This window comes from Poecile atricapillus, chromosome 19 (assembly GCF_030490865.1).
Source record: "Poecile atricapillus isolate bPoeAtr1 chromosome 19, bPoeAtr1.hap1, whole genome shotgun sequence".
Taxonomy (NCBI): Eukaryota; Metazoa; Chordata; class Aves; order Passeriformes; family Paridae; genus Poecile; species Poecile atricapillus.
Genome location: NC_081267.1, coordinates 4,603,119 through 4,615,797, shown reverse-complemented (window position 1 = coordinate 4,615,797; position 12,679 = coordinate 4,603,119). Strand labels below are relative to the sequence as shown.

The 12,679-nt window shown below is 50.7% G+C and overlaps 1 protein-coding gene across 1 annotated transcript in view; it reads right to left on the bottom strand.

The window, feature by feature from the left end:
* LOC131586330 (uncharacterized) overlaps positions 1 to 12,679 on the bottom strand; it is a gene marked incomplete at its 3' end in the record, with an annotated part of 381,810 nt that overhangs the window by 257,813 nt on the left and 111,318 nt on the right. Inside the window, 1 exon segment of the mRNA XM_058853155.1 lies at positions 3,580 to 4,742. Within this exon segment, the coding sequence (XP_058709138.1) occupies positions 3,580 to 4,742 (1,163 nt within the window).

Below are 12,679 nucleotides of genomic sequence, written 5' to 3'. Positions count from 1 at the left end.
AGGGCTTGAGAGCGCTTAAAAAATCCCCAGCAAGGGAGCAGCAAAAACCAGATTTAATATTAAGCACCAGCAGGACAAAGTTCCTTGGCAAGAGTCACTCTGCTCCTGACTGGACACTTCAGGCACAGCAAGGAAACAAAGCAACAACAAAACCAAACAAAATCCAGGCAACTAAACCAGAAATGAACCCAGAACTGTCCTTGTGTGTGTGTGTGTGTGTGTGTTTGAGCTTAACAGAGTTCAAACTTAACAGGACTTCACTTATGCCTTAATTTATACCTCAAACATCACAATTTAGCAAAAGAACATAACAGTAGTTAAGCTAACTTACAACATATGACTTCAGGATTTAACAGTGGAATAACACTTAACAATATTCAACTTCGTTTACTGTTGTAATCACAGGCACTGAGAGTGTGCCCTTATCTCTGATACCTGGCTCTGACATCCAAGAAAACTCTGAATTTCATATAACACCCTGAAAACAACTGTTAAATAGAAAAACCAGGAGTGTAAGTGTGTAGATTAAAGAGATTTCTTATGTCACTGCATGAAGAAGTTAAAGTTTGGAGTTTAAACTAGTTTAGAAAATAGAGGACAAGATGGAGGATTCAGGGTGTTGTCTCTTGTCCTTCTTTCTTCTTCATCTTCTTCTTCTAGAGGTTTTTGGGTAGTAGTAGGTGATTGGATAGAGAATGCTGCAGTGCAGCACACAAGTGTTGGGTCATTGGGTCACTAAGAAAAATAATTTCCTTGGCATTTGTTAATTGGGTAAATGAACATATAAAAAACCTTGAAGAAGATCTTTGTTAGTCATTTTGCACTTTTCTATCTTAGTGCACATAGCTGCTTGTGGCTCCTTGTACCCTGTATACATGTAATGGAGATAAAAGAAGAATAAACAACCAAGTCCAAACAAGAGAAAACTGCCTCTCTCTCGTCAATCTTCAGTCCAAGGGGGAAAAAGAACCCAACCACAAGTGTCCCATCAGGACACCAGGGCCACACTGCACCACTGCAGATGGGAGCAAACCCTTGTGGACTGCGTGCCTTACAAATCTGCTAAACCCATGTCACACACATCCCTGAATTCAGACATTTAAAATATGTACATTTATCCATAGATACCTTTCATCAGCAATATGGGCTGTAAAACACACAAGAGAAAAGGGTCGGGATGCCATTGCACACTGGCAGTCAGCCTTTGCTGTTTTGAGCATCCCTCATAGCATCAAAACAACACACATCTCACAGAAAACAAAACATTTCCTGCAGCCCTGGAGTGTAACACACCACACTGGCGTTCCTCAAATAACAATAAAACAGGCCATTGTGGAAAGAGCACATGGCACTTGAACAGGAATTACCGAAAAACAAAAGGGAGGAATGTGTGGTGGGACCCCAGAAAGCAAAGTAGCTAAGGCTGTTCATGCAATAAATCATTCAGCAGTATCAGAAGATCCCCAAACCCAGGCTCGCTTGAACTCTGCAATTCTAACACAAGTGAAAGACTTAGCAATGTGAGCTCTAACAAAAATTACCAACTTGTCAGTGCCAACCCAAAGCTATTCAAGTAGAAGACAAAACCCCCATGAGCTATATATGCAGTGAAGCAAGGGGTCAATTAATGCTACAATTGGCATGAGATAATGCAAACCAAGACTGTAGAAAAATTATAGCTGCATTACCTCAAGAGAATCCATCCCTGGAGGAGATGATTACAGCATGTGCTAAGGTTGGGACTGGATCTCATCACATGGATATGCTAGCCAATTCTATTACAGCTGCTGTTAAACTCACACCCCATTGCTACAAGTGTGGACAACAAGGCCACGGGAAAATAAACTGTCCATTCCACAAAGCCCATTCCACAGGGGACAGCTCAGGGAGAAAGAAGTGATAATGCAAGCTGCAACCAATGTGAAAGAGTGAAACATACAGCCAAAGACCACAAACAACACCCTCCTGACAGCACCTCTACAGATGTGACGGAGCAGATTAAAGAAGAGTAACCAGAACAACTTATTCACCATGAAAATCAGACTCTTGAAAAGACAGTTCATTTAAAAACTGTTTGTTTACAAATTGTTTTTCTGCTAAGTTGGGTTTTTCTCACGGTTCTAAATGTTGAATGTTTTTTGTTTCTTGCTTATAGAGTTCAGGATAATCCCAGTTCTAAATACTTTCTTGTTTTTTAATGTTAAGTTGTAACTTTTAACTATGAGTAGTTAACCTGTGGCTTGTTAGCTTAAAGGACTGTGATCCTGTCTGCCAGCTCCTGGAAGTGAGCGTTGCAAACTCAATTTAGTACACAAAGCATATTGCTAGCTGAAGAGAATTAATTGTGTCAAATTAATTAGAAAACTTCATTCAAATTAAACCCATGCTGTCCCTGTTATCATGTCTGCAAAGGGCCCTTGCAGATAGGATAACAGAGAGCATTTTATATTTTTTAATTTAACCAAAAACGGTGAATTGTCAGAGTATGGTCACAGTAGAGCTGCTCAGGACTGGACAAAGTAAATTTAGACATAACACAAATCTAATTTAGCAGTAAATCTACTTTAGCCATAACACAAATCTAATTTAGCGAGCCTAATTCATGTCTGAACCACTGCACACTACTGGCCAGGATGCAGGGCAGGGAGGGAAGTATCAGCCAATGGCTGTCTAGCTTGGGAAATTTGAATTTGGTATTCAAATGAGATCTGAATAATAAACGAGGCTGTTTTGTCTGATGAGCACCTGGAGCACGAGTCGTGGATTTTGTCTCTCCACCCAGGACCAGCATGTTACAGATACACCTTGGGCAGTACAAGAGCCTGGCCAGGGCTACACCCAAGATGGAGCAAAAATGGTCACAAAAATGGACAACTGATCTCATACTTTTAGAAGTTTAGGTCCATCTGCATATTGGGGCTCATTGTCCAGTTACAGCTTCAGATGATCAAGTCCCATCCTTCTTGTTTTCTCTCTTCAGTCCACCCTTGTTTATGCTTTTGGGCCTGGAACTTGTAACAATTGTCCTTGGTATCAAGCATGGAAAGGAATTGTTTTGTCTACCTACTCTGTGAAGAGAGCTCACTAACACTTAATATGAAGTTCAAAACTACAAACGTAGGCAGCACAGAATATGAAAAATATGAAAGCTAAAACTTAAGGCATCATACGCTGAAGGGCTGTGAAACTAAATAATTTTGGAGAGGGATTGAGTAGGATTCAGTGGCATAGGTAGGTTTTGAGGTGACAGATAGAATCCTCTCGTCTCTTTGAGTGCCAAAAAATGGAGACAATTACACCAAATAACCCCACAACCCCCAAATCCTCCCAAGTATCTCCGAGATTCCCTTGAAGCACAAGTAAAATGTGAGGTTTTAGATGCCTTTGATGAATTTGTTGATTTTTACCACTCTGTTATTTCTCTGTTTTAAATAGATGAAGATGAATCAAAAGATAATTGAAACCAAAATAAAATGACCTCCAGCCCAGTGTGTTCCCAACACAGATCACTGGGAACGTGGGTCATCAGGGCTCTGCCCAATGTGGGGCCTCTAATGGGGGATGGAGCTGGAGCAGCACATGAAGCTCTTCCTGCACTTGGGGCACTCGCAGGGCTTCCCTTACTGGTGCCTCTGTTGGTGTCTGGTCAAGGTAGAGCTCTGGGTGAAGCTCTTCCCACACTGGGGACACTCGTAGGGCCTCTCCCCAGTGTGGATGCGCCGGTGGGTGATGAGGTTGGACTTTTGATTGAAGCCCTTCCCACAGTCGGGGCAGCGGAAGGGCCTCTCATCCGTGTGAATCCGCTGGTGCAGGACGAGATTGGAGCTGCTCTGAAACCTCTTCCCACACTCAGGACACTCGTAGGGCCTCTCCCCAGTGTGGATCATCTGGTGGATGGTAAATTGGCACCTCTGGCTGAAGGTCATCTCACATTCCCCACACTCATAGGGTCTCTCCCCAGTGTGGGTCCTCTGGTGGATGATCAGGCTGTAGCTCCGGCTGAAGCTCTTCCCACATTCCCCACACTCGTAGGGCCTCTCCCCAGTGTGGATGCGCTGGTGGGTGATGAGGTGAGAGTTTTCCTTGAAGCCCTCCCCACAGTCAGGGCAGCAGAAGGGCCTCTCATCCGTGTGAATCCGCTGGTGCCTGAGGAGAGTGGAGCTGCTGTGAAACCTCTTCCCACACTCAGGACACTCGTAGGGCCTCTCCCCTGTGTGGATCATCTGGTGGATGATGAGTTGGGACCTCTGGCTGAAGGTCATCCCACACTCCCCACACTCATAGGGACGTTCCCCAGTGTGGATCCTCTGGTGGCAGATCAGGCTGGAGCTGTGGCTGAAGCTCTTCCCACATTCCCCACACTCGTAGGGCCTCTCCCCAGTGTGGATGCGCCGGTGGATGATGAGGTGGGAGTTGTACTTGAAGCCCTCCCCACAGTCAGGGCAGAGGAAGGGCCTCTCATCCGTGTGAATCCGCTCGTGCCTGAGGAGAGTGGAGCTGATCCGAAACCTCTTCCCACACTCAGGACACTCGTAGGGCCTCTCCCCAGTGTGGATGCGCTGGTGGGTGATGAGGTTGGAGCTGCAGCTGAAGCCCTTCCCACATTCCCCACACTCGTAGGCCCATTCCCCAGTGTGGATCATCTGGTGGCAGATCAGGCTGTTGCTCTGGCTGAAGCTCTTCCCACACTCCAAGCACTTGTAGGGCTTCTCCCCATCCTGAAGCTGCTCACGGACCACCAGCTCAGAGCCCTGGCTGGATCTCCGGCCGCCTTCCTGGCACAGGGTGGGTCTTTCCTCCTCAGAGCACCCTGGGATGGGTTTGGAGCCCCTCCTCCTGCGGGATCTCTGGGGCTTTTCCTCCCCGTTGCATTCCTGTGCTGTGGAGCTGCTCAAAACGGCCTCTTCCACGAGGTTCTGCTGTGGGGATTTGTCCTCCCTGGTCTCCATCCTCAGCTCCTTGTCTGGGGGAGGAAGGACAAGGAGAGGATGGGATTTGCCTCCGTGCCAGAGGGAAGGGGAAGGAGATCCCCCCAGTGCGTCCCAGGCAGGACGGCGTCGACAGCGGGGTTGTCCTGCAGCCGGGGGCCAGGCTGGGCTGGGAGATGGAGCAGGAGAGAGGGGGAAAGGGGCACTGACTTCCTCCTCACCTGCCTGGGTGTCCTGGAGCATCTTCCTCTTCCTCGCAGCCTTCCTCTCTATCCAGCCAAGGTTTGGGAATGGGAAATCCTGGTTTGGGGAAATACAAGGGATGAGGACATTGAGTTTGCAGGTCCCTCTGTCCAAGCTCATCTCTAGAAGTCACTGGACATCTGGGGTCCATAAAACCTCCAAAAAACACCAAGATTCAGCCCTGAAAATGCCTCCCAGGAGTTCCCTATCTCTGGTCTCTCCTGTTTGGGGTTCAAGGATTCCCCCCTGTCCCAGCTGCTGGGAGTCACGCTCGTACTGGGGGTCCTTTGTCTGCTCGGTCCCTGCCATCCCCAGGCTGCTGGGAGTGCCAGGAATCTGAAAAGTTCCCCATTTCCATCTCCCGACTTAGGGATGGTGAGACCCCCCAAAGTCCCCCCAAGTAGGATTTTCCACTCAGCTTTGGAGTTCCACATTCTCCAAACATCCCCCCCCAAAATAAACCCAACCCAGGGACCCCCCCAGGATATCCGGGCAAAGCTCCCACTCCCCGATCACCTGTGGAATGGTGGGTGATGATCCCACAGGAGAGGGCTATGAATTCAGGGAGTGCTTGACCTCTTGGTTCCTTCTCCTTTCCCTGATCCTACTTTGTCTGTCCTCTTCCTCCCTCTCCTCCCCTTCCATCCTTCCTCCTCCTCTTCCTCCCTAACCCCACCTCCTTCTCCTACTCTCCTACCATCTCCTCTCTCTCTCCTTCTTCATCCCTCCTCTTCCATCCCTCCTCCTCCTCCCCCAGGAGCAGTGACACCCTCGGTGCCCCATTCCCGAACCCCTCACAGCCCACGGCAGGAGCGGGGATGGAGCCGGGACAGGTCGGGATGGGCAGCGCGGGGCTCTCCGCTGCTCCCACCCGCTGGGGACGGGGGGAACCCGGCCCGGGGAAAAGGAGAGGGAAACTGGGAAAATTGGGGGCTGCAGATCCAACCTGGGGCTGGCTGGGGACCCTGGCTGGGGACTGCCAGCCCTTGGGGCTGCTCTGGGGAGATGCGGGAGGGGGGAACACAGAGAGGGCTGGGGGATCCCAGGAGTGGCAGCACTGGCAGGGAGTTGTTTTGTACTGGGATCATCCTGGCAGTGGCTGAGATTGCACTGGCTGTGTACTGACATCATACTGGGATCATACTGGGATCATACTGGCAGTGAGTAGGAGCCTGCAGGGGGCAACTGAGACCAGGTTGTGAGGAACTGGGAATATGCCCTGCGCTCCCCAGAACCCCGCGATCGCCCCCCATAGGTCCCATAAGTCTCCTCCAAACCCTTCAGGATCCCCGAGTGCCCCCTCAGCGCCCGTTCGGGACCCCCCAAAGCGTCTCTGGATCCCTGAATGCTCCCGATCCCACAAATTCCCGTTCCAGCCACTGCTGGGAATTCATCTCCCATCATCCCACAACACAGTTCCGCGCCCAAACCTCCTGCCGTGCCCCGCGCCCTAAAGAGCCCGGTTACAGCTCCCCAGGTTCCCCCCAAGTGCTCCCGAGCCGTATACATTCGCCCCCAGCACCTGCAGACACGGCTCAGACGCAAAAGTTTTCTCCAAGCGCTTCCCCACACCGCCAAACGCGCCTTCCGAGCCACTTCCGGGACTACAGCTCCCATCATGCTCCACGGCGCCCATAGAGCGCTATTCCAGCCGGGACTCCATCTCCCGTCATGCCCCGCGCCTCACCGGAACCCATTGGAGCTGCGTCTACAACTCCCGTGATGCTCCGCGGCTCCATTAAACCGTATTATACTGGCGCCTACAACTCCCATCATCCCCTGCGCCCCATAGATTCCTTGTTACAGCCCCCCAAGTGCCTGCCCGGACCCCAAAGGGCCCCCAGATTCCCCTCCCTGACCTCCAAGTGCCCCCCTGGACCCCCAAGTGCTCCCCCAGACCCAGAATTGTCCCACAGAATCCCTAAGTGCCCCTCCAAGTGCCCACCCGGCTCCCCCAAGTGTCCTCCAGACCCCCACGTTCTCTCTAAATTCCCTCCCCAGACCCAAAACTGCCCCAAATGTTCCCCAGAAAAGTCCCCATGGACCCCAAAGTTGCTCCTTTTACCCTGCCTGAGAAAAATTTAAAAATTATGACCAAAGGACTAAAAATAATAATTAGCATAAAGAGGGAGAAATAGTGGTCAATTAATTAATGAAGGGAATTGTGATACTTTGAACCAAGGATCGATAATATTTTTAGTCACTAAAAATTTATCAATTCTGTTATAGAGATATAAAAATTAGGTTATAAAAATACAGAATTATTATAAAAAGTAAAATTTTATTTTTATTAATTGATTAGATTTTAATGATAAAGAAAAATTGATAAATGTTCTCAATATTTTGGGATGTCAGTCCCAGGTGGGCGATGTCAGACATGCTGAGGCTCGGGGTGAGGAGCAGGTTGTCGAAACAGGGGCAGCCCAAAAGGGGCTCATTCTTCTCTGTGACCAGACCTCCCAAGGAGATTTTCAGCATCAAGATCACTTGGGGAATGCTTCTGTCACCTCTTCTCTCAACTAAAAAATAAAAAAAATATCTCCTTGATTGTAAAAAAAAACAAAAAGTGGTGGATTTTCAAATCTTCCTCCTTAACAGAACTCCAAACTGACTCCAAGCAGCTGCACAAGCCTTGGACTTGAAGACAGTGGAAGGAAGAGAAAGAGCCCCCGAGGCTTTCTGTATTTTAATGAACCCCAGGCTGGATTTGGGGCTGAGTCCAGGACCCCCAGGCACTGAGAGAAGGTTGAAGGAGCTGCTCAAGGAGTCAGAAGCAAAACTCCAAGTCCCTTGGAGCATCCCTGGGCCCCACTGACTGCCGGCTCCTGGCACACTCAGCCATGGCATGGTCCAGTCTCACGCTGGGACACCTCCTGCACCAAAATTCTACCCTGGCAGGGACTTTTCTTTCTCCTCCCCTCCAGGCTGAACCTGCCAAGCTGCACTTTGGGGAGGTTTCCTTCTCTTGCCACTGCCCAGGAAAGCTGTGTCTCCTGGTGTTCACAAACAGAGAAGGGCTGCTGGGGGATGTGGGGGTTGGAGGCTGCCTGGGGTACAGTGACCATGAAATCATCGAGTTTTGAAATATTCTGTGAAAGAAGGAGGGGCATCAACAAAACTCCTACACTGGACTTACAAAGGGCAGACTTCAGCTGATTAAGGATGCAGATTTGGGGAGTACCAAATCAGATAGTGAGTTTTTTAAGGGCAACAGCCTTTTAAATCAAAGCATTCTGGGAAGGATAGACACACTTCAAGAAAGAAATCTTGAAGGAGCAGGAACAGCCTGAACTTCTCTGATGAAAAATGAGCTAGTGAGGAAAATGATTGGCCTGAGTGGGCAGGGAGCTTTTGGAGGAACTCAAGGGAAATATGAGGATGAATCACCTTTGGACAGAGGGGCAGGGAAATCAGGAAATGTTTAAGGATGTCATTAGGTCATGCAGAAAGAAAAGGAGAGAGGTGAAAGCTCAATTAGAACTTAACCTGGATCCCTCTATGAAGGATAATAAAAATGTTTTTATAAATACATTAATGGCAAAAGGAAGGCTATGGACAACCTCCATTCCTTATTGGGGGGGATATGGTTACCAAAGATGAGGAAAAGGCTGAGGTACTTAACCCCTTCTTTGCCTCAATATTTAATAAAACATAAACATAAAATTTTAAATATTTAATAAAGATTAAATAAATAAAACCACCTTTTCAACATCAAGACAGGTTTTCCTCAGGACAAGTGTTCTCCTGAGCTGGTAGATGGGGACAGGGAGCAGAAGAGCCCCCTGTAATCCAGGAGGAAGCAGTCACAGACCTGCTGAGCCACTCAGATGCTCACAGGTGGATGGGATGGGATGGAATCCATGCTAGGGGGATGAGGGAGCTGGTGGATGAGCTCCCCAAGCTGCTCTCCATCATTTCTCCTCATCAGTCCTGGCTCACTGGGGAGGTCCCAGAGGACTGGAGGTGCCAGTGTGAGCCCATCCCCAAGAAGGGCTGGCAGGAGGCTCTGGGGAACTGCAGGCCTGTCAGCCTGAGCTCGGTGCCTGGTGAGGTTTTGGAACAGATCCCCTTGAGTGCCATCCCACGGCACCTCCAGGATGGCCCAGGGCTCAGACCCAGCCAGCGTGGCTTTAGGAGGGGCAGGTCCTGCCTGACCAACCTGATCTCCTTTTATAACCAGCTGAGCCGCCTGGTGGGTGCGGGAAAGGCTCTGGATGTGTCGAGCTGGACTTCAGCAAGGCCTTGGACACGGAGAACCACAGCATTCCCTGGAAAAGCTGCAGCCCACGGCTTGGACAGGAGCACTCTTTGCTGGCTGCAGAACTGGCTGGAGGCCGGGCCCAGAGAGTGGTGGGGATGGTGCTGCATCCAGCTGGTGTCCAGTCCCTGGTGGTGTCCCCAGGGATCTGTGCTGGGCCCAGTCCTGGTTAATATCTTCACTGAGGGTCTGGCTGAGGGGGTCGAGTCCAGCACTCACAAATTGCAGATGACACCAAGCTGGCTGCGAGTGGGGATCTGCTGGAGGGCAGGACAAGGAGACACAGCCTTAAGCTGCACCAGGGCAGGTTTAGGCTGGACAATAGGAAGGAGTTCTTCCCAGAAAGGCTGATTGGGAATTGGAATGGGCTGGCCAGTGGGGAGGTGACAGAGTCACTGTCCCTCTCCAGTGGAGTGCGGGAGTGACATCAATCTGTGCTTAATAACTGATTTTGCTTTAAAACAATTGCTTCAGAATTGCTTCCTGTTACACCCTGAATGTCTGTGGTGGTTTTGTATTAGTTGATATTTGGTGAAGAGAGAAGAAGCCACCCATGCAAATGATTTTTCTAGGAGGGGGCTGCTAAGAGCTTCCTCTGTGCTTAGCAAAAGCAACAGCTGGCTGGCTCTGAGAATTGACAACCTATGAAACCATTTAGAAGCTGGATCCACCTCTGTGAAATCCCCATTTTAAAGACAGGCAAGCCCAGGAAAGCTCTCTGCTGTTTCCAGCTGTGAAGAGTTAACTGGGTGCTGGTCAGGCCGGCCCTGCTCCAGCCTGGCCTGCACCGAGCCGGGCTCCGCCAGGCCCCGGGAGCGGCTCTGGGCTGGGCCAGGCCCCTTCACCACGGCCCGCGCGGCCCCAGCGGCTGCCGGGCACAGGGAGGGGAAGCCATCGGCCCGCAGCTGGAATTGAAGGGAGCAGGGGCCTGGGACCAGCCATGGGGGCAGAACAGCCACGACTGTTCTGGCTGGGCCCCCTGAGATCTTGGCACAGCCCCAGCACTGCTTGAAATCCATCACCATGACTGCTTCGGCCACTGCCCAGCAGAAACCATCATGAGCATCTGCAGGTCTGGGTGAGATATTAACTCTTTCTGTGCACAGATGAGACCTGCAGACCTCGATCCTCCCCTTGGGTGAGAGGAAAGGACAGAGTGGGAGACTAATGCCACAAGTATGGTAGGCTACACCTGTCTTCATATGTCATTGAATTAGAGAAAAACTCTCTCCAGGGCAAATTATGCAACACTTTGCCTCACAATCCATCAACCTTAATTAAAGTGAGAGGTAGGTCTTAATTACAATCCAATTAGAGCAAATCAACATTGTGTGAATGGCAAGAAGAATTTGCTTGTCAACAGATGAATATGTCCCACTCAAGAATGAACAAAATCTGCCTTTACTTGGAAGAAAGTAGACATGGAGCAATGCAGTATTTGGGTTTTATCCAGTGATAAATGGGGCAAGAAGCTGTAACAACTCATCTGTTTTGCAGAACACAAGTACTGATACAGCCAATAGTGCACCCACATTGAAGGGATCTTCAGGACATTCCTTTATTTTTTAGCAAGGAATGGGCAGCAAAATGATGGCATTTATCTGAACTGGAAGCCATGTTCCTCTCGTGTTTCTCCTTGAGCACACTGTTCTTTGTAGACTTCACTGTGCAGCCCATCAATCCTCTCTTGGCCAACAGCTAAATGGCACAACTACCAAAACACAGGTGCCAGCATCATCACCCCAGCATTATTCCAGCGCTGCTCTGCTGGTGCACAGGAGCACAGAATGGCTTGGCTTGGAAGGGACATTTAAAGGCCATCTAGTGCAGTGACCTGCAGAGAGCAGGGACACCTTTAGATCAGGTTGCTCAGAGCATGAGCTTGAATGTCAGCAGGGATGGATGCCCACCTCTCTGGGCAACCTGTGCCAGGGTTTCAAAACCCCCAGTGTAAAAAATGTGAGTTTCTTTCTTATATCTAGTCTGAGGCTATTGTCTTTTAGATTGAGAACATTCCCCCTCAGTCTTGTCACAACAGGCCCTACTAAAAATTCTGTCCTGTCTTTTTTACAAGCCCCCTTAAAGTACTGAAAGGTAGCAATCAGGTCTCTGTGGAGCCTTCTCTCTTCCAGGCTGAACACCCCCAGCTGTCCCAGCCTGTCTCCAAAGTAGAGGGGCTCCAGCCCTCAGAGCATTTTGTCCCTCCTCTGGACCAGCTCCAACAGGACCATGTCCTTCCTGTGCTGGGCACCCAGAGGTGGATGCAGTACTCCAGGTGGGCTCACACCAGAGCAGAGGGGTGGTGGAATCACCTCCTTCAAGCTGCTGGGCACCCTCCTTTGGAGGCACATGGCTGGCTCATGTCCAGCCTCTCACCTTGCAGCAGCCACAAGTCCTTCTCAGCAGGGCTGCTCTCCATCCCTTCATCCCCCAGCCTGTGAGATCAGCTGGGCTGGGACCCTGTCATAGCCCTTGGACAGAGCTGCAGGGCAGGATGAGCTCCCTAGTGAAGAAGGCAGATCCCACTCCCCACACAATTCCACCCTGGCCATGAGGTCACAGCAGCCTGTGGGGTGACAGCAGGCTGAGGTGACAGTAGGCTCTGAGGTCACAGAGGTCCCAGAGCCCCGTGGTTGCACAGCACCACAAGGACCGAGCAGTCAGTCCTTGACCACGACTGTTGTGGCAGCAGCGGCGGCGGCAGCAGCGGTGCTGACATTGGGACAGCGGTGTCAGGACAGTGGTGGCAGCAAGAGCTGCAGGACTGGCAGAGGACAAGGCACCATGGCCTTTGCTCTGCGCCTCCTCCTCCTGCTCCTCCTGGCAGTGGCCCTGCCTGACAGGGCTGCCCAGGCTGCTCCGTGGCGAGCAGGGCGAGCAGGTGACCTGGCGGCCTGGCTTCCCTTGCTTCGGGCAGTGCTCCCTTCTCCCTGGGAAGTGTTGGGGATGGTTTTCCCCAGGGCTTTAGGGAGGGTTTCCTCTGTGGGAGGGAGAGAGGCCTCAGGGGCCCGGGGCAGGTCCTGCCACCCATCCAGGGATGTTGCACGGGGCCTGCAAAGATGTTGGAGAGTGTCCAGAGCCAGCCCAGAGCTCCTCAGGCCCCTCTGCTGCTTTGGCCATGTCCATTGACATCTGGCCCCCACAGCCTTACCTGACCCCCTTGCAGTGCCCAGTTCCCTAAAACAGAATGGGATCCCAGCACACCATGGAATGGTTCTGATCTGTGCTCCCTTCTAGATTGGGATCGTGA